Here is a 25,081-nt window from a genome sequence, read left to right as displayed (position 1 = left end):
CAAGGCCCTAAATCTAACTGCCATCAAATGAAGAGATTGGTACCTATGGGCCAGCTACTGGGGAGACCCAGTTAGATGGACTCACAGTCTATATGAACAAACTCAAGAACTTCCTCTTGAACTGCCTGGTGGCATCTGCATTCATACAAGTCCTCTGTCAATCTATGTGGCAGCTGTTGTATGTACCTGTATTGCACATATCCATATACACAGGAAAAAAAAAATACATGCATGTGTGTACATATGCACTCCAATCAGGAATACGTTCTCAGCCTCAATACTACTGTACCTTTAAACCTGGAGCTATGCATACTGCCTCTACTGGACTAGCGATTCAAGCTCTAGTTATTCAATTTGAGTCATTCTAGCATTCAAACAATACTTCAAGGCACTCTTCTTTGGTTTAAGGTAAAGTGGATTTAAGAGTACTCATATTACCTGAAAGCCACATTTAAAAGGGGAGGAAAATATTTTCAATTAGTATTTTCCAACTATAATAAAAATGACAATTATTTTCCACTTTTCCTTTTATCACCTATTTATTAGAAGTACAGCTCTAATCTCTAAAATATTAAATACAGTATATTATGAAAGATTCTGAATTTATCACCTTCGCTCAATTATGCCTCCTTGTCTTACAGAGCACAGTATTTGGCATTAGCCAAACAGAGGCTTTCAGGAAAAAAAAGAAAAAAGAAAGAAAAAGAAAGAAAAGCATAATAAAAAATACTTCTAAAGTAGTATTTGAATAACTAAAATTTATTTAAAATAAAATTACACTAACTAGAATTTTACTAATGATCAGTGTAAAATAAGGAAGAAAACAGGTGCCTGTGACTTGCTATACTGCAGTACTGTGGAGTGAGACAGCAGTTTCTGAAGCCACCACAGCAGGAACTCTAGTCTGCAGTGGCACAAGCCTTAGAAAAAGCAACTTTTTTCTTACTCATAACAGATGTCTGAAGTACGTATTTCCAGAAGAGAAGGGATAAACTACAGCATGCATTCTATTCACAGCACTTCAAACCACTTTATTTCCACAGAATTATTAGATACTTGCTACCACACGGGATGATACTTTTGCATGCTTGGTCTACTGTTCAAAGCCAGACCTCACAAAGATTTGATGTTAAAATGCACAACAGTTAAGCTTCTCCCCTCAAAATGGGACCTATTTCCCCCTCCGCCAGATTTCCAAGATTTTCTGAGATTTTAAAGCTTCTGCTTTGTAATCTCCTCAGATCACAGACATTCACATTAATAAGCAGAGCATTAAAATAACTCTTCCAAATTAAGTTATCAAAAGAACCAATACTTAAGTGTTGTGGAACAAAATATTATTTTTGGCACACTTCATCAGCAGCTACTGTCTAATCATAAATTTCTTAAGAGACTTGAGTGAAAGTGATCTTACTTTGCAATCCTAAAGCCCAAACACTTCATTTCTGTAAGTACTGTACAGGAGTAGGCTCTGTGAAAGTTTTTAACTCCACTCTTCTCTCAGTGTTAATCTGTAACTGATGTTTTCAAATGCATTGTAGCACAAATCATACAACAATTCAAAGAGATTATGTCCTCAGCATTTAATGGCAACCACATGCTTCCATAAGCTTTCTCTTATCGACCCTTTTGAACATGTTTCATATGGATTTGATTATTTTTTATAATGTAAATCATAAATAGCTGTTGGTGTTTCTCCCCCCAAACAAATCACCAAATGGGCTTTCTTTAATCTATACAGAACTTTTTCTTTAATGCTGTAATTGTAGAGAAAAATAAAATAAAATAAAATAAAATAAAATAAAATAAAATAAAATAAAATAAAATAAAATAAAATAAAATAAAATAAAATAAAATAAAATAAAATAAAATAAAATAAAATAAAATAAAATAAAATAAAATAAAATAAAATAAAATAAAATAAAATAAAATAAAATAAAATAAAATAAAATAAAATAAAATAAAATAAAATAAAATAAAATAAAATAAAATAAAATAAAATAAAATAAAATAAAATAAAATAAAATAAAATAAAATAAGCAATTCTAGTAAAAAAAATTTAGAAATATTTTTACAATTTATGTTGAAGTCTGATAGAATTAGAAAAGATCTTCGTATATGCACTGATCTTCTCTAACAACATTTTTAATAAGCTGTAGGAATACCTCAATATTTTTACTGGCAACATTCTTCACAACAGCGGGAAACAGCTCAGAAGCATTTTTTCCCTTCGCAATCATCTGAAAAAAAAAATAATAAAATTGCATCATTTATTAGTGATCTGGTTTCATTTTTAAGATAAGAGACTTATTACTGATCCGTATGGAAGATAAAGTCTGAATTAAAACACACAAACACAAAACCAAACAACCAACCAGAATCTGCAGGATGCCACCCATACAACAGCACCACCACAATGGGTAGGCTGGAATAACAGTAGGGGAGCAGGGGCACAATCAAGAAGCTGGGTTTTACCCTACTAGGCTGCAAAGCAATTTTAACGTTTTAGAAATTAAAATTAATTCTTCCAAAATTAATGAACATTTTCCTCATCAGTAAAGTGTTAACAGAACACCATGTCAGGGAGCTACTATCAAAAAAGAAAAAGAAAAAAGGAAGAAAAAGAAAAAAGATGGACAGAAAGAAGTTTAAGAGAAATTGTAAGATTAAATCCTGTTTCATCTCTCAGGAATGACTTCAGTGTGCTAGAAGAAAACCAAGAAGAAAAATAAATAAATTGATATTGCTCTAAAATCAAAGCACAGTTATTTTCCATAGGAAGTTTAACACAGAGGGCCTTAACAAAGCAAGGACAGAGAACAAAAAAATTACGAAGTAAACATACAGCCCATCAACCTATCAGTATGCATGGTTGCTTTTACGTGCTTGTTTTCAAAGGAAGTGTTTGTATCTGACCTCAGAAAAGTCTAAAACTGGGATAAAGAATAAACAAAGTTGTTCACTCAGCAAAGAGTACCAACAACAAAACCCCAGTCTGGCTTCATCCTTCAAATATGAACAGCTAAGAGTTCTACTTATCAAAAACAAATACGTGAAAAGGAATAGAGTGAACGCACTTCGGCTGCGCAATTCTGTTACCACTTAGATCTAATTTCAGCAGCATGTCTGCCAATAATTCATATCCACATTGCAAGATTGCAAACTGAACAGATGGTTACAATTTCAGTTTGGGTTTTGCTGCAGACTGACAAGCTCAGAAGAGAACACCTTCAGATACAGACAAGCCAGGATCCAGTCAGCATACTGGAAAGGATAAGAGTAAAATAAGACAATAAAGTCAGATTCAGATGGACCAGAGTTGTGCACTACCCAGTAACAATGTGCACTGCAAAGTACCACAAAATAGCTTATTAGCAATCTTCACAGCTAATGCAGCAGAAGTTATTCAAAAATTCAGAGAATCTTTTCAAGATTTCCCTGATAGGCTGTAACAATACGACTCTACAAATCACTTCCACTATTTAACTCATCCACTGTAATAGCTCCAGTATACAATGTAAATATGTATTGGAGTTCTGTAAGAAGACAGACAGTATTTCGACTCACAAAGTCATAAGGACTAGCATAGATGGAATGTACCTGAAGGAACATTATCATCCTATGGTCTTATCACACCATTTTGGCTTTGGTGCACAGATACACCAGCTGCGTTGTCTTACATACCTCAAGCTTCTGCACAGACAGAAATATTCTGAATCAAGAATCTTTACTTGTGTCCACATATCTGTGCACAATTCTGTACCTACAAAACACCGTACATAATACGGGACGCACTACACTTTTATTTTAAGTGAGGGATGGCCATAAAGCAATGCCTCTGTGGAAAACCAGGCATATTAATTTGTTTCTGAATTTATTCTCTGATTTGTTCTGTTTGTAGAACATTAACTTCTCCCCAGGAGAGAATTCGCCAACCAACGAAGAAGAGAATAAGCAGCAAAAGGAGTTGTAAGAAGTGTTCTCCTGGTACTTTTCCACCACACCTACACAAACACAGGAAGGTTCAGCTTCTTGAAGTCTTAAAAGGGTAAGAAAATAATTACTGGCCTATGCAGCCCTTTCCCTTATTTAAAATTACTGAAAAAAAAAAAACAGTACTCCCATGAGACACGTTAAACAATGCTCTGACAAATTCCTTTTTCCTCTAGTAAATAGGGCAGAGAATGTCCTTTATCTCTAAAAAATATATCATGCCTGAGAGCTTGCTAGATGTAAGCACATAACTGCTAATGCATAAGTGTCCCTGTGCCCAGCAAGAACATTATTACAGTTACAGGTCTTACGCTAATTGCACAAGATCCCAGTACTGACCTGAAAAGCTCACTGATCCAACTGGTTAAGTGAACCAAAGGTTGGTACCAGGTATCAGTTATGAGGCATAGTTTAAACACAAGAGAGAAGTAAATACTTTGAATCACAAAGTTATAGAATGGCCTGGGTTGAAAAGGACCACAAGGATCATCTGGTTTCAAAACCCCTAATATGTGCGGGGTCACCAACCACCACACCAGGCTGCCCAGAGCCACATCCAGCCTGGCCTTGAATGCCTTCAGGGATGGGGCATCCACAACCTCCCTGGGTAACCTGTTCCAGTGCGTCACCACCCTCTGTGTGAAAAACTTCCTTCTAATATCTAACCTAAAGTTCCCTTGTCTCAGTTTAAAACCATTCCCTCTTGTCCTATCCTTATCCACCCTTGTAAACAGCCATTCCCCTCCTGTTTATATGATCCCTTCAAATACTTAAAGGTCACAATGAGGTCACCTCAGAGCCTTCTCCAAGCTAAACAAGCGCAGGTCCCTCAACCTTTCCTCATAGGAGAGGTGCTCCAGACCTCTGATCATCTTAGTGGCCCTCCTCTAGACCTGTTCCAAGACCTCTGTGTCTTTCCTGTACTGGGGCCCCAAGCCTGGATGCAACACCCCAGATGGGGCCACACAAGAGCTGAGTAGAGGGGGACAATCACCTCCCTCTCCCTGCTGGCCACCCCTTTTTTAATACACTTATTGGTAAATATAGTGTTCTCAAGAACTACTTCGAATATGTTGCAGCAGTGAGTGCAAATTAACCATCAATAAAAGACAGAAGTGAGAGTGAGTACCAATCTGGTAAATCTTTGTTTTAAAGCTGACCTGATTTAATACTTTCCAGTTGCCTCAAACACATATGCATTTAGTTGTAACAGTTTCCAAGTGTAAAGAACAGTATCACAGGATACAGCCAGCAACTACACATTTCAGTACATGCTTAGAGAGGACTAAGCCACGTAAAAAGGAAACAAAATGGAGAAAAAAAAAAAAAAAAAAAAAAAAAAAAAAAGCACCCATAGGAAACTGAAGGAGCTGTGAGAGAAAGCAACTGTAAGAGTTCAAGAAAAAGAAACTAGTTGGATACTGATTAGATTTCCACAGCACATTCTTCTAATACTTTTCAGAAATAATAATAATAAAAAAAAATCAAATTCAAGATGTTTAACGTACAGAGCTTAAACACATTGTGGTGTTAAACATCACAGCTGACCTGGAATACTTGGACAAATAAATAGGTAACAGGCTCAATTTAAATATATCTTTATATCTTCTTAAAGAACAAAAACAGAACAACAAATGCAAAACATATTTTTTTAAATATGAAAACTCCAGCAAACTCCTGTTGCTTTCTGACTGCTGAATTAGGACAGTTCCTTCAGAAAAACTTCAACTGCAATTTTATATTTTAACATAGAATCATAGAACGATTTGGGTTAGAAGGAACTTTCGAGATGATCCAGTTCCAGTCCTCTTGCCATAGGCAGGGACACCTCTCCTACTAGACCAGGCTGCTCAAAGTCCCATCCAACCTGGCCTTGAATGCTTCCAGGGAGGCAGCATCTGCATCTTTGCTGGGCAGCCTATGCCAGTGTCTTGCTACCCCCATAGTAAATAATTTCTTCCTGATATCTAGTCTAAATCTACCCTGTTCCAGTTTAAAGACATTCCTCCCAGTCTGGTTACTACATGCCTTTATAAAAATTCCCTCCCCAGCTTTCATGTAGGCCCTTTTCTGCTACTAGAAGGATGCTATAAGGTCCTCACAGAGCCTTCTCCAGGCTGAAGAGCCCCAGCTCCCTCAGCCTATCACAGTAGGAGGAGATCCAGCCCTAGGATCTCCTCTGGACCCACTCTAACAACTCCATGTCCTCCTTGTGTTGGAAACCCAGAATTGGATGCAGTGCTCCAGTTGGAGGGTCTTGCAAGCAGAGTAGAGGGGCAAACTACCTCCCTTTGCCTGATGGTCACACTTCTCTTGATGCAAACCAGCATATGATTGGCCATCTGGGCTGCAAGCACACACTGTCAGCTTATGCTGAGTCTTTCAACAGCTGACACTCCCAAATCCTTCTCCATAGGGCTGCTCTCAAGCCATCCTCCACCCAAACTGTGTCTGTGCTCTGGACTGCCCCAACCCAGGTGCAGGACCTTGCACTCAGCCTTGGTGAACTTCATGAGGCTGACATAAGTTCTCTTCTCAAGCCTGTCCAGGCCCCTCCACCAAATGGCCTCCCTTCCTTCCAGGAAGTCAACTGCACCACTCAGCTTGGTGTTATCTACAAACACCTTGCCTCCTTACTGCAAACAATTATTTATAGGCATATTGACACTGTTGAACAAATATTACAAAAGTGCATGACTGTATATATTTTAATAGAAAAGTACAAATTAAAGACTCCACAACAGCATTTAAACACCATCCAAAGATTCAAATTTGTGCAGAATTTGTAAAGTAAAATGTATTCATGACCAAGAAGAAAATAGTAATAATAATCACATACCCCAACAATCCTTTTCATTGCATCCAGCTTTGCAGAGTCTTTGCTGCTTTCCAACATTTGTTTCAGGTCTTCATTTCTAAGACAGAAACATAGAAAAATCTCAATTAGAAGTAGTAAAAAATAAAAGAAAGAAAGAAAGAAAAAGAAAAGAATAGCAAGTTTATATCCTTGCATCACTTTGGCAGCTTGAGATGAAGAGCTGGTCTCTCTTGCTCAGTTTTGAATTGTATTTGTTGACATTCTGGCTAAGAAAAACGAAATGTTTAGTAAAATAAATTATCCAATTGCAACAATAAAGCAAGCACACACAAGTTTAATGAGCTGTGAGCTGAGCCTAGGTTGGAAGATTAAAAGGAATTTTAAACTGACGCTTCTTTCACTCCCCATCATGCTCCCACAAAGCAAGGGCCAGATGTAACAGTCTGAGATTGACTTGTTTATGTTAAAATACAATATCATCTTAACTCAAACAGCTGAAAAACAACTGGAACCCTCCTCTTCCATAGTGAAAAGTAACATGGAAATCCAGAGACAGGACTTCAGACTTCAAAAGTAAATTGACGACTTAAGTACACTCCAGTTTATCAATCATAATTTCAGATTGAAAGAAAATCAAGGTCTAAGTAAGAAAACAGTCAGATCATAAAATTTTGTCACATTCCTTCATAAAAATGTTAAAAAGCATTTCTCATACTTGCAAGACATAGTCACTCTACAGAGACGATTTTTCTCATATTCTCAGACCTATTACGGCATCTATTCCCTGCCCACTCATGAGAAATCCACACCACTCTCATGCTTTGGTGCATATCAAAGTTAAGAGCTACAGTCAAAGATTAAAATAATAATAATAATAATAATAATAATAATAATTCTATTAAACCAAAAGAAAAACCTACAAAACTCAATTAATAGATACATCTACAGGAAACACTCAAGTGAGGTCTAGCTACTTTTTCAGAAACAAGCACATCTTAAAAAACTTCATCAACTTAACACAGATGGTCTGTTCTAAGTACAGGCTTCACTTAACAAGTTAAATATTTTATTTTCTTGCCCACTTCAGCACAGTTTCCAAAGTATCACTTGGAATCCCTCATGTTTTCTTTCTCAGACACTCTCTGAGCAATTTACTGTTCTCAGTTATTCTAGAAGTTTTCACAGAACTATTGGTCAATATTCTATGGCTGCATTTTTATTTTTATTTTTTAATTTGCTTCTCTCCTTCAAACTATGCTCCCAAATGACTTTTTTTCTGTAGTTTTTGATACTGTTAAGGTCAGCTTATTATAGTTTCCCTTCTTCACCAGTTCAAATACTCCATTGTTCCATCCCAAGCTGATCTATCTGTAAAAATAACTAGAGCTAACTTTGTGATGTCATGTCTCTTTTTAAGCCTTTCGTCCAATCTTCTCCATGTTCCTGTAATAAAGGAACTTTTCTATATTTTATCTCTCTTTGCATTACTCTTTGTTTTTTTTAATCTCACTTCATGTGCATCCATGATCAACTCTGTATCATAGAATCATAGAATTACCCAGGTTAGAAAAGACCTTGAAAATCATCAGGTCCAACTGCAGCCTAACCATAGTACCCTAACTCTAACAACCCTCTGCTCAATCATATTCCTGAGCACCACATCCAAATGGCTCTTAAAACACATACAGAGACGGTGACTCAACCACCTCCCTGGGGAGCCTATTCCAGTGCTTAACCATCCTTTCTGTAAAGAAGTGTTTCCTAACATCCAACCTAAACTTACCTTGGTGCAACTTGAGGCCATTTCCCCTCATCCTGTCACTTGTCACCATTAAGAAGAGACTTGCCCCACTCTCACTGTAAGCAACCTTCATATACTGGAAGAGAGCAATAAAGTCTTCCATCAGCCAACTCTGCTCTCACTGTAAGGACCTTTCAGATATTGGAAGAAAATAATAAAGTCTCCCCTCAGCCCCCTCTTCCCCAGACTAAACAGCCCCACTTCCTTCAGTCTCTCCTGGTAGGGCATATTCTCCAAGCCCTTCATAAGCCTTGTTGCCATTCTTTGGACCTGCTCCAGCACCCCAGTGTTCTTTCTGTACTCAAGGTAGGGCCTCATTAGTGCCGAGTACAGGGGCAGGATGATTTCCTTAGTGCTGCTCACCACACCATTCCTGATACAAGCCAGGATGCCATTGGCCTTCTTGCTCACCTGGGCATACTGCTGGCTCATATTCAGCTGACTGTCCATCAGTGCACCAAGGTCCCTTTCTGTCAGGCAGCTTTCTAGCCACTTCCCTCCAAACCTGTATGAAATGCAGGACCTGACACTTGACCATACTGAAACTCAAACAGTTTGACTTAGCCCATTGATACAGTCTATCCAGGTCCCACTGTAGTGCCTTTCTGCCCTCTGACAGAACAACACCCTCTCCCAACTTGGTGTCATCTGTGAACTTTCTGAGGGTGAACTCAATCCCTTCATCAAGATCACTGATAAAGATGGTAAACAGGAGCGGCTGCAGTACCGATCCCTGGTGGACACCACTCATGACTGGCCACCAACTGGATTTAACTCCACTGACCTCAATTCTCTGGGGCCAGCCGTCCAGCCAGTGTTTCACACAGTAATGCGTACACCTATCCATCCTGTGGGCAGCCAGCTTCTCCATGATGCTGCTGTGGTGTCAAAGGTTTTACTGAAGTCCAGGTAGACCACATTGACAGCCTTACCATTATCCACTAAGTGGGTCACCTTGTCATACAATGAAATCAGGAGGTTTGTCGAACAGGATCTACCCTCCATAAGGTAGGTCTGTAGTTACCAGAATCACTTTTCTGGCCCTTTCTGAAGATGGGTATCACATCTGCCAGTCTCCACTCTACTGGGCCATTCCTGGTTAGGCAGGACTGTTAAAAGATGATGGAGAGTGGTTTGGCAACCACACATCTGCCAACTCCCTCAGCACTCTAGGGTGAAATCCACCTAGCCCCATTCAACATCCAGCTTTCGAAGCAGGTCCAAAGGCATTTCCTCATGGATTATGTAGGGCCTGTTCTCATCCCCATCCCTATGTTCCAGCACAAGGGGCTGTGTGTCCAGGGAACAACTAATCTTGCTATTAAAGACTGAGGCAAAGAAGACATGAAGTGATCAGCCTCATCCTGATCCTTGATCAACGTGTTCCCCTCTGCATCCGACAAGGGATGGAGATTCTCCCTAGCTCTCCTCTTACTGTTAGTGTATTTATAGAAATATTTATTGTTCTCCTTCACCTTAGTGGCCACTTTTAGTTCTAGTTGGGCTTTGGCCTTTCTAATTTTTTTCCTGCACAGCTTCACTTTGTATTTGTAATCCTCATAAGTTACTTGCCCCCTCTTCCAAAGACCATAAACTTTCCTTTTGTTCCTGAGTTCCAGCCAAAGGTCTCTGTTCAGCCAGGCTGGTCTCCTTCCCATCTGCTTGTCTTCCATGACTTGTGGATGGTCAACTCCTGCATCTTTAAAATTACTTCATTAAAGTATTCCCAGACTTTCTCGGCTCCCATGCTCTCCAAAAGAGATCCAAGTTGGCCTTCCAGAAGTCCAAGGCAGCAGTTCCGCTAACTACTCATGTTGCTTCAACAGTGACTGAAAAAATCTAACATTGTGTGATCAGTTTGCCCCAGATGGCCTCCAAACTTTACATCCCGCACATGACCTTCTCTGTTAACAAACAGCATGTCCAGAAGTGTGCTTTCTCTTGTTGGCTCCCTCACCATCTGTGTCATCTCCCACACATTCTAGGAACCTTTGGGACTAATCCCTTTCTGCTCTATTATATTTCCAGCAGATATCTGGAAGTTGAAGTCTCCCATGAGAACAAAGGGTAAAGACAGCAAGATCTCACCCATCTGTCTATAAAGTATCTTATCCACCTCTTCATCCTAGATGGGTGGCCAGTAACAGACTTCCACAATAATGTCTGTCTTATTGACCTTCCCCTTGATTCTAACCCAGATGCTCCCAACCCTATCAACACCATCATTCACTTCCAGATATTTACATTTTTTCTTAACGTAGAGGGCCACACACCACTGCTTTTCCTGACTTGAAGTGCTGTGATTGATGGCTACCAGCTGTGAGTCATTCCACCACATTTCTGTGATGGCAATTATATCAGTTTTCTGACTGCAGAATGGCCTCCAGTGCCTCCTGTCTGTTGCCCGTGTTGCATGCATTAGTGTAAATGTACCTCAGCTGGCCTATCTTTAGGGTGGGAGAAGCCCTATTACCCTCTTAAACATACTCAGGTGTTTCCATCTCACACCAACCCTCGTGCTCTTTCCACAAAATGGTATGTCATCCTTCTTCACCAAAACACAAGACTGTGAGATTTTGCTAAGCACATCTCTCTCCCACAAGCACAGACATGCTACATTCAGGCTCTTTTCTAGTGACCCCAGTTACATCCCCACTCCTGTTCATACCCAGTTTAAAGCTGTCACTGAACCCTGGCAATTCCCTTTCCATGCCTAAAATATTCTACTTTTTTTTTCTTAAAAGTCTCTGCAGTTGCATTTGTAATTAACTTTTCATAAAGTCTAACTTAACTTTTGATAGTCCTCTATATTCCTATTTTTTGTCCAGAGATAGCTTTCTTTGCTCTCCTTTCCTGTCCACCTAATTCTCAACCAGTGTAATTGAGAAAGTTGCTTCTAATTCCACACTACTGCTTCCAGCATCCTTCTCTTCTCCCATCTCACATGATGGTGCAAAAGTGGAGATTGAGATACTAGCAAAGGGTATAACACAGAATGATATAAATAAATCATTATTTAGTTAGAGTGTTTAGCGCTCTTCACATAATTTGTAGGAGGATTTTTCAGTTCTTTGGCATAACCAACCAAAAAAAAAAATAAATAAATAAAATAAAGATCTGACCAAATAATCAAAAAACATTGAATGAATGAGACTTCAGAGAAAGTGTGTAAAATTCAAGTTTAGGTCTATATTTATCTAGCTAAAATATTATCAAAAAAGTTGATTTGAAAAAGTAGGAATATAAATTTCCAAAGAGAAAGTAGGAAATGTGCAGACAATAACTGGACTTCAAAAACCAAGGATCAGAAATGAAGGAAGTTAAGCAGCACAAACACAAGTTGACAACTCACTGACAGAATCTGGGAATGACAGAAACAGCCAAGAATAAATTACTACTGTAGTGGATAGAAAAGACTAAAAAGTGAATTTCAGACAAGTGAAAACAGGAGAAAAAGTAATTGATGTTGAAATGCATTTTTAGTTGCTTATAGAAAATATTGTCATATTACTAAAAAAAACCAAAAAAACAACAAAACAAAACAAAAAAACACATTTTGAACTGTCAATAGGAAAGATATATCTCAGAGACATTAAAACAAATATTTGCTTTTCTAAGAGAAAAAGCATCATGGGGGAAAAAAACTCAAGAAAAATAGAACAGTAGAGTCTTGGTTAATCCACTTGGAATTTAATTTCTAAAATAACTGATGATTTTTTAAAAATCTCTTAAAAAAATAAAAACACTTTTCTCACACACACAGTAATCCAGGATTAGTAGGCATTAGATACTTACAGAGCAATATACTGTTCCATGTATTCATAAGGACTGTCAGCAGCAAGCCTTTTTTCCTCAATACTTATGTACGGTTTCAGTGTAACTTCAAAGTTTCCCACTTTAAAAGCAGATTTAATAGAGTTTGAAACCTCCACTATTTTATCCAGCACTGTAGAATTTTGTTCCATTTCTTAAAGTATAGTACTTAAAAAAAAAAAAAAAAAAGAAAAAGCCAACTGCACTCAGCCAACCTTGCCTGCAGAGACTGAAGTCTACTAAAAATAAAATAAAATCTTACAGCCTTATTATGTAACAGGATACTCACTCCCTTGCTGTTTTAACTTCTAGAAACAAATATCCTATGTAGATTTCAAAGGTCATTTCCCTCCAAAAACAGCTCTTATCAGAAGCCTTTAACAATGTTTAGGGATAAACATACTTCTGTCTTTCACGGTATGTAGTATAGAACACCAATATTTCCATCTTCTGAACACTAAGATTTAAGGGAATTTCAGTTTGTAAGTAAAATCCCTCAAAAAACCTTGCAAGAATAAAAATCACAACAAAATAAACATAACCTTCATAATGCTGCTTCTATGCTCATTAGTTACTCTGCAGTGACTGTTCTTCAGTACACAACACTGGACAAATAATGTCTTTATCACTTACATAAACCTGCTAGGAGCTTAGGAAAGTACAGAGCAACCACCCAGCTGCATCAATACATTTGCCTCTCCCTGCTAGAAGCTGGAGGGTGACTGTAGTCTACAGAGTCACTACACATTGCAGGTAACTGAACTTTATTACTTCAGCAGGCAAAACTAGATTTAAAGAAGACAAATGTGACAGTTTATGGATAATACTAAGCTGTATTAAGCAGGACAGTATTCATCCCAACACAAATAGGCACAAAGAAAGAAACTTTCAGAGTAAAAATATAATCTCTAAGTTCATTTCCCTTCCCAACAGTTGGAAGCAGTAAAATTATCTCACTCCCCCACCCCACCCCCCTCTTTTTTCTCATCCTCTCAAGGAACAGACAAAAACATGAATCCCGTTAGTCTGACAACCACCATATCTAAGAAAGCAAAGAGGTTTCCCTCATCTGTAGTCTTACATCTTAAACTCTGTATAATACATCTCCTACTGTCCTAACAAGTTGCAGGGTTTCAAGAGCATCAGTGTGTGACTTTAATCAGAAACAGACACACAGAACATAAACAGGTTATGAAATACATTTACAGCATATGAACAGGCTATGAAATACAACCTATATAACATCCACCAAAAAAGGTACAGTTTTCTTTTTATTTAGTATCAATGTAATTACAAAGCGGTAACCTTTGTAACTTTCACCAGAAAGTTCTACTCTTCAAAACAATAATTTGATTAGGGATTCACAGTGACCACGTTAAGTCAGTAGAAAAGGATTTCTATTTCTCTTCTGATGTTTTAAAGTTTTCTGACTGTGCCTTTAAGATAGATAATTTGTCTTCCCACTTCAAAGCACTGCTCTCTTTCATGTCTTTGCAACATTTTTGCTGTAATAGAGATAAAGCCAAGATACATTTATGATAGGTCTACAGGTTAGGACTTGTTATCTAGATGCTACTTCAAGAAAGGAAACAGGAAAACAACTACCAGTTGAATTTTTTCCGTTCTCATTCTCTTCCTTGAGCCTTCTGCATATGAAATAATCACAGGGGGGAAAAAGGATTAAAAAAAAAAATTTAAAAAAAAAATTAAAAAAAAACCACTCCCGCATCCCAAAAAAGCCAATAAGCCTTGAGCTTAAGATTCAAGAGAACACAATGATAAAATATTTCAGCTACCTGGGTCCTAAGACAGAACTGAGCAACAAAGCAGGACGTTGAACCCAGCTGTAAAAGAACCTGACAGTTACCCCCTCCACTCCCACCGCAGCACCTAAAGAACAACTCAGTGTATGCCATATTCCTTAGTCTTGCTACTGCACACACGGTAAAAAAAAAAAGAAAAAAAACAAAAAAAAACAACTGGCCTCTTGCCTAAATTGAAACATGGATTTCAGATTCTGCTGAGCAACATCACTCGACTTTACCATAACAAAAAAAAAAAAAAAAAGCAGCCCACATCAAAAAGGGTAGGTACATCTGTACATCATTGAGGAGTACATCAGCTATGCTGGTAATAAATCTGGACCTCCCCCTCAACTTTTCTTAAAGGAACCATCAGAAAGCGTTAGGAGCAATAACTTTTATCTGCAATAAAATGTTAAATCATGATCTGTAGAAAATAATTTGCCACTTCACCTATTTATCCCCAACAACTGCTGTTAAGAGAACACTTTATCCACGGTGTTGACAGATATTTATTATATTTCCTACTTCCATCTAGCAATACCATAATGTAATATCCATGAATTATTATTCACTACACTTTTAACATACCCTGGTACTGTAATAAGTAACTCTGTAATTATAAGACTTTCATACAAAGCATAATTTTCATAAATACCAGAACTGCAAATGAAGCCCAAATAGCAAAGAAACAATGACTCAACCATTAAGATTTACTTTATCTGCAGCTTAACAAAGTGTTCCAAGATAAAGATAAATATCATATGAATGTTACCAGGTTTGAAGCAGAAAATGCATACTGACAGAGCAACCTATCTCTCCTTGGCACTTCTACAGTAATTAATTCCTATGGAAGTATTTGAGGAAGGAAAGGACTTCAAGAGATTATCAAACACAAATCCCCTGCTAAAGCATAAGCACCTAGGGGGGGTCTTGAATATCTTTATAGAAGTAATCTTCACAATCTCTCTGGGCAACCTGTTTCAGTGCTCTCAACCTTAGCATAAAGAAGGTCTTCTGCATGCAAGTACGAAACCTCCTGTGTTCAAGTTTTAAGCCATTACTCCTTGTTCTACCACTAAACACTGCCAAGAAGAGCCTGGCCACATCCATTTGCCTCCCACCTCCTTTTAAATGTTTATAAACATTAATCAGAACAGTCCTCAGTCCTCTTTTCCCCAGGCTGAACACACCCAGGTAACTCAGTCTTTTCTTGCACAGAAGATGCTCCGGGCCCCTCCTCACCACCTTGTTGCTCTCACCTGGACTCCTCCTAGGAGATCTCCGGCTTTTTTGAACTGGGGAGCCCAGAACTGGACACAATATTCTAAATGTGACTTTACCAGGGCAGCACAGAGAGGAAGGAACCCTTACCTCGATCTGCTGTCTACTCTTTTAATGCACCTGTCTGAACCCTTCTTTCTTCCTGGCTCAAAGCTCACTTTCTGAGGCATTTTTTGTGATAAGACTCTGACTTACCTAGGAGGTGAGCAGTGGGTGTCACTGTGTGGTAATCAACAGTTAGAGGGCTAGAGAACCTCTACTATAAGAAAAGGTTGAGTGAATCGGACTTGTTTAGCTAGGAGATGAGAAGGCTCTGAGGAGACCTCACTGTAGCCTTCCAGTATGTGAAGAAAGAGTGACAGGACAAGGTTTTAAACCGAGACAAGGGAGATGTAGGCTGGATATTAGGGGGAAGTTTTTCACACAGAGAGTGGTGACACACTGGAAGAGGTGGTCCAAGGAGGTTGTGGATACACATCCCTGGAGGCATTCAAGGCCAGGCTGGATGTGGCTCTGGGCAGCCTGGTCTGGTGGTTGGTGACCTTGCCCACAGCATGGGGTTTGAAACTAGATGATCATTGCGATCCTTTTCAACCCAGTCCATTCTATATCTATGATCACTTTGCAGACAATTTTACATCTGAAAGCATTTCTTTGAAGATGTTTGCCTTCAAAAGGGAGTGACCAGGGTTGTTTACTGGCAGAAGACCTGGCCCATAACCGAATAACTCCACTGTATCCTATGAAGATGGGAACAAAGGAGTTCCTGCTGAGATCCCAAAGCCAAAGCTGTCACTCCAAAAAGAGCTGACTTGACTACTTTGAATTTATAAATAAGTCTGTACTGCCATCATCAGAGGTTCTCAACTGAACAACACAACCCCCGACATCCCATCACTACTGAACATGAACGTCTGAACTACAAGTACTGCTGGAAACCCCAGTGCTGACTCTCTCTCTTGCTTTCTACAAAGACTTTTTTTTTTTTTAATTCCTATCTCATTCCTATTGGGGTTTGTAATAAACTGGTCAGGCAAACATTTGACCTGTTGTGTCTCAATCTTGCTGCCATGTATACATATATTAAAAGAACCTCCTCTCCCTCCTATAACTGGATCAAGAAAGCACCTCAGGATACCATAGGTCTTCTTGGCCACAAGGGCACACTGTTGGTTCATGGCCAACTTGTTGTCTACCAGAACACCTAGGTCCTTCCCTGCAGTGCTCCTTTCCAGCAGATTATCCCCTAACTTGTATACTGATGCATGTGGTTATCCCTCTGTAGATGCAAGAGTGGAGAAGTTACCACATACTGCTCTGTGCAGTCCCACCTCTAGCACTGCATAAGGTTTGGGTGCCACAATATAAGAACGACATAAAGCTGTTAAGTGTGTCCAAAGGAGGGCTACAAAGATGGTAAAGGGTCTGGAGGGTAATATGAATGAGGAGCAGCTGAAGTCCCTCAGATTATTTGGCCCAGATCAGAGAAGGCTGAGGAGAGGCCCATACTCTCTGGTGACAGCAACAGGACCTGATGGAGCTGCATCAGGGGAGGGTCAAGGGGATGTTAGGAAATGGCTCTGCTCCAGTCAGTGGTGGGCATGGAACAGGCTGCCCAGAGTAGCAGGCACTGTACTGAACTACTGGAGTTCAGGAAGTACCCCTAACACTCTCTACGACATTCCCCCCCACAAAAATCAGGGTGTTCCTTCCTTCCCCCCAACCCCCTTCAGTCTACAGGCACTGTAAAATCCTTAAAACAAACTCATTTATTCTAGTCTAGAGTTTATACAATTGCCTGTACAGCCTAAACACAATACTTATAAGAGAACTGCAAACTGATTTCAAAGCCATACAACATGGAAAACAAAAGTAAATACATGCTATGATTTGAGTTTACTCTGCTGTTGAATCAGATTCCTTTTTTCAGCAGGAAATTAAGAAGTCTGTGTTTCACTGAGCATTTCATTCTATAGCACAAACTGTTCGAATGACATCTTGTGGTGCTATTCAGTACTGCCACCCTCTCTCATTATAACATATTTTTAGTTCATAATCCCACTGTGATTTAAAGACAAACGATGAGATGAAAAATCATCTCTTTCCTTTTCAGCTTCACCTAACTTCCTTTTCAATCTGAAAAACAAATACACTCCTCAGAATGTGGTTTTTGTAGCTTTAAAACGTAGACTAAAGAGACACAAGGAAAAACAGTATCATGGATGTCTGAGTGTCACAGAGAACAAGAAGGCAGGTTACACTTAGACGACCAAGATAATTAACTCATCTAATGACTATTTTGCCAGTAGCTTCTCAAAGCACACGTCATTAGACAGTTTAGGTAATCTCATCCTCAGTAAGCAAAAATACAAAAATCATGAAACTAATACATGTTTACTGTTAAGCTACACAGCTATTTGACCTACGCTTGAGCAAGCCAGTGCAGGAACACCCAGAAGATACTGATACCACCAACTTCAGTGGACAACCTACACTTCAAAGGCTCTAACCAGACAGGAATGTGACACAGTAGTTTGAAAGGCCTTCTGAAGAGGTCTGTTGTTGGAGACCCTACTACACCACTGAAAACAAAGGTTACTTCTTGTCACCCGTTCAAACAATCATGCAAGACCATTGCTTATAGCTTATTCTGATAGCACCAACACCTTCAAAGCTACAGCAACGTTTCTGCAATAGAGAAATCTTCAGTGACAGAGACCAGTTACCCGATGTCTGAAAAACTGGCACCTGAACTACCACCACCACCTCGGCAGCAGGAGCAGGCCAGCATTCAGAATTTGTAGACACACGTAGATCACTTACAGACATGAATAGATGCAAAAGGAGTATAGGAGAGTAAGTAGTATTTCCAGCATTCCTGAAAATGCTAATGCTTCCTTTAAAGATACCTGTAAAAGGACAGTGTTATCACTGACAGAATCCACAACGGTGTTAGTATATTCACAGATATATGGCAAATTTCAGATACGCTGCTTACGAGCATTATAATATACGGCTCTTCACTTTCTACCAGAATACCAGAAATGTTCAACTAAGGAATTCTACTTTTCTCAAGAAAACTACTAGGAGGAAGAGGGAACATAGGCAAGGATAATCTCCAGAAAAGCAGAACTTCTTTTTGCAAGTGTCAGCCTTATAACAGTGCTACTGAAAAACATATGTAATGCCATTCACAATGCAGATCATACAGTCTACAATGAATACATTACATAAATCCAGTAAATGTTTAAAAAACATGGTTTAGAACTTAAACTCACCCTTCCAAAAAACAAACAAAAAACCAACAATAACAAAGCTAGGGCTTAAAAAAAAAAAAAAAAAAAAAAAAAAAAAGAGTCACTACATTACAGAGAATCACAGCAAATCAACAGTTCATTGCTTAGACTCCCATGTGTGCCAAGAGCACAGAAATAAGAACATATTCACCGCGTGTCACTTTCCATCAGATCTGACCAATTTCAAATGGGGAACTGCTCTGCAATACTGTTTCTGTTCATATACTGCATTTAGTTCCTACTGCTGTATTGACTACTGTGATCAGATTTTATCTTCTACAGTTGCCATTTCACCCAAACCATCCCTCTTCACCAGCTTGTGCATCCTACTGCAGCTGGCGTATCACCATCTCAGTGGGCACAGTGCCATTATAACAGATGGGAAAAGACAGTGGACCTGCCAGTGAGCTACTGTATGCATCAAGTTTGAGCATTAGGCCTGGACTTCCCTCCAAGAATTTCATAAATAGAAGTCTATACAAGCTTTCCATGACTGGTTGAACAGGGTATGCCAAGGTAAAACTAGTGAAGACTCCAAGAACATCTCTGGCAGTTGTTGAAAGCAAGTTTTTAGCTTTGATGAATTTGGAAATCTTGTGCACAGGGAATTGGGGAACGAGTACCTTAATGAAATCACCACCTTAGATCAACTTTCTCCAAAACAAGCTTGCAAAATCTCAGCAGAAAATAAATAAATAAATAAATAATGTTTGCAGCCCTGCTGAGTTTCGTAATGAATAGTTCAACCAAACAGTTAATACAGATCTGCAGGAAAAAAAAACAAAACCAAAAACTCGAATATTAAACTACGCTTGTATTTTGCTTGGCAGGAATATAGCTTAAAGATACAAAACAGTTAAGTTCAAAACGGTTGTTAACAAATTTTGCCATCTGTTTCAATACTACACTTACCAGTACCTGCTGATGTTACTCACAGGATTTACTTGTAATTTTTTACATTTAATTCAGATAAAGCAACAGCTAGTTATACTGTTGAATTCACGTTGCCTCAAAGACTATATACTACTATAAAACTACTATACTTCTATATTACAAAGCAACTAACACATGAAAATCCTCTATGCACCGGGTATCAACAGGGGTAGGCAGCAATACCATCAGTGTAGCATATGCAACTGATGTGGATTCTGGATACTAATTCTTTATTTTTCTTTAAAATTGGAAAGTGGTCAGACTTCTTATCCTTTTACACACAGCAACATTACATACTGTAAGGATAAACGTATCCCATTAACTGGGGTGATCTGCATCAAACTCCATCTGCATGACTGCATAGTAAAGTGAATATCATCTCCCTGGATTTCAGTAAGGCTTTTGAAGCAGTCCCCCATAAGATCTTCATAGAGGAACTGCTGAGGTATGGGCTGGGTGAGGAATAAATAAGGTGGATCAGAAACTGGCTGAATGGCTGGACATGAAGGGGTAGTGATTAGTGCTGTAAAGTAATCTAAGTTGTACCTCCAGAGTCAATATTGGGTCCCAATTAACATCTTCATTAACATTCTGAACAACAGGGCAGAGGCTAGTCTCAGTGAATTCAAGGATGACATGAAACTAGGGGTAGCGGCTGACACTCATGATGGGTGCCATGTAGACAGCAGGAAAGATGCTCTGCAGGTACGGGTCTGGAGGTTTTGAGGGGCACCAAGCTGAACATGAGTCAGCAGCATGCCCTTGGCTGCGTTAGGCAAAATACTGCCAGTAGGTCAAGTGAAGCAATCGTTCACACAAGCATAGAATCACCAAAGTGGCATGGCTTGAAGAGTCCTTAAAAACACCCAGTTCCAACACTGTCAAGGGCAGAGTTACCAACCACCATATCAGACTACCCAGGACCTCATCTTGAACACCTCTGCAGATGGGGCATCTAAAGCTTCTCCAGGCAGCCTGCGCCAGTGTCTCACCACTCTGAGTAAAAAAGATTTCCCAGTAAATAATCTAAATATCCCCTCTTTTATGACCACTATCTGTCCAAGTATAAAGTTGGTCCCTGCCCTGTTTATAATCTTCTTTGAGGTACTGGAAGGCCACATGAAGGTCTTTCAGAGCCTTATCTTCTTCAAGATAAATAAACCCAAATCCTTCAAACTTCCTTCACACAAGAGGTGCACCAGCCTTCTGATTATTTCTGTGGTCTCTTCTGGTCTCAACCCAACAAGCTCTAAATCTTTCTTGTGCTGGAGACCCCAGGCCTGGTCACAGTATTGAAGGTGGGGCCACTCAAGGGCAGGGCAGAGGAGGACAGTCACCTCCCTCTCCTTGCTGGCTGCCTCTCTTTGGATGCAGCCCAGAAGACAGCTGGCCTTCCGTGCTGCAAATGCACACTGCTGGTTCATGTCAAGCTTTTCATCTGCCAAAATCTCTAAATCTTTCAAGAAGTCACAAGAACTTCTCCCAGTCTGTACAATTACCTGGGGTTGATCTGACCCAAGTGTAACACTTGTTGAACCTCATTCACATGGGCCCACTTATGAAGTTTGTCCATGATCCTCTGAATGGCATCCCTCTCTTCTAGCATATTATCACATTCATAGCACTGAGCCTTCAGGGGTTCAGTAACCACTTGGACAAAGTCATGTGGCTGGGTTTTTGTGTGGTTCTGTATGGAGCCTGGAGTATGACTCAGTGATTCCTATGGGTTCCTTCCAACTTAGGATATTCTATGATTCTAACTGCACCAATAATAAAATCATAGAATGGCCTGGGTTGAAAAGGACCACAACAATCATCTAGTTTCAACCCCCTTGCAATGTGCAGGGTCACCAACCACCACACCAGGCTGCCCAGAGCAACATCCAGCCTGGCCATGAATGCCTCCAGGGATGGGGCATCCACAGCCTCCCTGGGCAACCTGTTCCAGTGCATCACCACCCACTGTGTGAGAAAATTTCTCCTAATATCTAACATAAACCTTCCTGCCACAGCAGGGAACTATTCCCTCTTGTCCTATCACTATCCACCCTTGTAAACAGCCATTCCCCCTCCTGTTTATATGCACCCTTCAAATACTGCAAGGCCACAATGAGGTCTCCTCAGAGCCTTCTCCAAGCTAAACAAGCACAGGTCCCCCAACCTTTCCTCATAGGAAAGTTGCCCCAGCTCTCTGATCATCTTAGAGCAAGGGACAAAACGAGAAGGGTGCAAACAACATAAATCAGACACAGTGCACAAGTCAGAGGGGATATTCGTGGCAGATCACTGAACGTTTTAACTAGAACAGAACAAACATTGGGTCAACAAGGAAGACAAGTGCAGCTGTGTGGCAAAGCGATGAAGCCTAGCAATGGCTGACCCAGAGAGCGGCACATCAGTCACAGCAGCTTCGCCTTGGCATTTACTGAACTGCGGCATAAAAAACACATCAGTCGAGGTTTCTAAGCACAGATGCTCTCTTTGTGCAGAACAATCAAACTGAAGAACTGATGATTGATTTCCTAATGTGTTCGAGGCTTCAGTTTATGGTCCTTTCTACTTGTTGCACTAGGAATAGATTTCCAATGTGTTGTAAGGTATCATTCCCACCTGGCAAACCACTTGATCCCTCTGCATATCCTGTCTGTCCCTCCAACTCACTTCTCCTCTAAGGAGGGAAAGGCTTTCTGCGCCACCGCATTCAGACCGGCCTCCCACCCTCGTTTCCTCATTCTGATTTCTGACAGACCTCCTGGCCCCTGTTCCCTCCCACCTTCAGGCAGACCGCTGCGCTTCCAGCTTCCACAAACACTCCCAATGACTTTTAAAAACAAAAAACACTTTAATGCAGAACGAAACTTACTGTGAACGCAGCTGGTTATTGGAAGCGATGCGGGACTGTACGTTTGTCCTTCCCAGAGAGCAATCGAACGGCGCCCCGTACCCACAGCACCACAGGGGTCGGGCGCGAAGGCCCGGAAGCGCGACACGAGGCACCCGGCACCACGAAGCGCCGTCCCGCGGCTCCCGCCGCCCCGCCCACAGCCACGCAGACGGCCACGCTCCGCTGCGCTTCCCCCGCCGCCCGCTTGGCCCGACCCGACCCGGCCCGGCCCCTTACTTCTTGGTGTCGCTGCTGAAGAGCCCGAAGGCTGCGGGTGCCGCAGGGGCCGTGGTGGGCACCGCCTCCTGCGCCAGCTCGGGCACCGCCTCGCCGCCGTGCTCGCCGTAGCCGATTCCGTTGCCGGACATGCCGCCGCTCCGACAAACTTACCGGCGCGACACTCCCACACGCTCCTCCCGGAAGCGGCGAGTGCCGGACCACGTGACGGGGGCGGGGCCACGCCTGTGGCTCGATGATGGCCCCGCCCCGCCGGGGGCGCTGCCGTGGCGGCGGGAGGAGCGGGCGGCGGCGGTGGGCCGTGCTCGCTGCGGCCGGGCCGGGCTGGGCCTGGCGTACCTCTAGTGCTGTGTGAGGGAAGGAAAGTTTGAAAATCTCAGAGCGCACATCTTCAGCGCGCTGCTGGCGTCCGTTTGGCGCCGCAGTTTGCTCCCTGCATGTGCTATTTCTGCCGTTCCGTTTTGCTTTCGGTAATTCTTACTGCTGAGGAGTCCAGATGTGGAGTCAGCGGTACGAGGGAGACGTGGGCCTGAAGGAGCGCGTCCAGAGAAGGGCCCACTCCCATGAGAACAGAGTGAGAGCTGTGTCAGCCTGGAGAACAGAAGGGTTAGGGTCAGGACCTGCCAGCATCGAAAGAAAGAAGGGGACGGACTCTTTAGTAGGGTCTGTGGTGATGGAAAGAGGGGAAATGGTTTCAGATCGAAAGAGGGGAGATTTAGGTTGGACGTTTGAGAAGTTTTCTGCAGTGAGGGTGTTGGGGCACTGGAGCAGATTGCCCAGAGGTGATGGTCAGGCTGGACAGGCTGGTCTCTCAGTAGGCATCCCTGTTCATTGCAGGGGAGGTGGACTAGACTGCCTTTAAGGGTACCTTCCGAGTTACACAATTCTATGATTCTATTCTGAACTTACCATTTGCCAGCACTACCACATGCTGACTTTGCTGCAGGTCTTTCCCAGGTTCTTAATGATCAAGAAGTTACTTTAAAATGCAAGGCAAAGGGCATGGGAAAAGTGAAGAGGAAACAGCTCAGGATCTGACAGTTTGAGAGTAATAGCTGCCATTTCCAGTGCTAACAACACTCAACATATCCACAACAGTGATGCAGCTCAGCATTTTGCATGCAACTGGCCACAATATGTATATATTTACAATCCTATTTTCCTACGTATCTCATCCGTTCCCCAGCAGCATTTGAGAAATAATCTGTGCTCATTAAAATGCCCTTCTTTCTATCTGTCTACTGACATAACTTACATTAGTGAAGTCCAACCTTTTCATCCTGAGAACTGAACTCATTTCCAAAAGGTTACAGTTCACAATCAATACTTTTTATCTTGCAGAGGGGAAAAATAAATGGGCTGTCATAATATTTTATGAAGCAGATCCTTGAATTTCCTGTCTTTCACCATCTAGTATATACATTTCTAATTGAAAACCGGTCATTGACAGGCATGTAAACTTGAGAATATGAGTTACCAATATATTAATTGTTGTGTTTATTACTTTTAGGGTCTCTGTTGGCTCCCAGTCACAAAGCAGAGATTCTTTATTGTCACCATTTTAGCTGATGGTTCTTCAAATTTACCTGAGAACATCAGATGAAAAGTTTAAACTATTGCTTTGAACTACAGAGATCTAAGAACTCGTACTGGCAGTCTTTCTAGATCAGGGTTTTCAAATCCTGCATTGATTTCAAAACATAACAATGAGAGCACTTGAACTTCAATCCTGGAAGTGGTTTTGTATCTGTGTACAAGGGCCCCTGGCTTACATCTTTTATTTGTGTGTAAGGCACGTACAATGTAGGAAGTGGCCAAGACCATAGTTCTCATAGTGGATCTGTTCTAGTTTATCTTGAGGTTGTCTGCCTCAGAATGAGGGGGATGTTTCAAGCTGCTTTGCTTCTTTGTAAAAAGCTGTAAAATGCATGCATTTTTTTTGCTGGCAATATGAAACACACTAAGTACAACAAACTAATTATTCTCTAATTATCATGCATAGCATTTAAAAAGTAATCTTAGAGGAAGGTTTAACAGGGGAAGAAAAAAAAACAAAAACAAAAACAAACAAACAAACAAACAAAAAAGACAAGTATAGTGGGCTTCTAGGTTGCTCCAGATAAGTTTGTGGGAATATGAACAAGCAGGAAGGCAAGCAAATGGGCTCCAGAGGAGGACAATGATGCAACTGTGTTAGAGAAAGAAAAACAGACAATAACA

The 25,081-nt window shown here is 40.7% G+C and overlaps 1 protein-coding gene across 3 annotated transcripts in view; it reads right to left on the bottom strand.

Moving 5' to 3' along the window:
- Positions 1-23,058, bottom strand: part of AP3B1 (adaptor related protein complex 3 subunit beta 1) — a 146,338-nt gene extending 123,280 nt beyond the window's left edge. For 2 of the 3 annotated variants that reach the window (XR_011905958.1, XM_072359001.1), the window contains exons 1-3: positions 12,408-12,666; positions 6,833-6,908; positions 2,166-2,240 (exon numbers count right to left, since the gene is read on the bottom strand). Coding sequence is in view for 2 of the 3 variants with exons in the window: in XM_072359001.1 (XP_072215102.1) it covers positions 2,166-2,240; positions 6,833-6,908; positions 12,408-12,577 (321 nt within the window). In the remaining variant the exon portion in view is untranslated. Of the gene's footprint in view, positions 1-2,165; positions 2,241-6,832; positions 6,909-12,407; positions 12,667-22,861 lie in introns of those variants that run through there. The other variant, XM_072359002.1, reaches the window with a different exon arrangement.
- Positions 23,059-25,081: the final 2,023 nt, after the last annotated feature.

The sequence above is a fragment of the Excalfactoria chinensis genome, chromosome Z (assembly GCF_039878825.1).
Source record: "Excalfactoria chinensis isolate bCotChi1 chromosome Z, bCotChi1.hap2, whole genome shotgun sequence".
NCBI lineage: Eukaryota > Metazoa > Chordata > Aves > Galliformes > Phasianidae > Excalfactoria > Excalfactoria chinensis.
The sequence above is the reverse complement of the archived record's forward strand: the minus strand, read 5'-3'. Positions and strand labels throughout refer to the sequence as shown.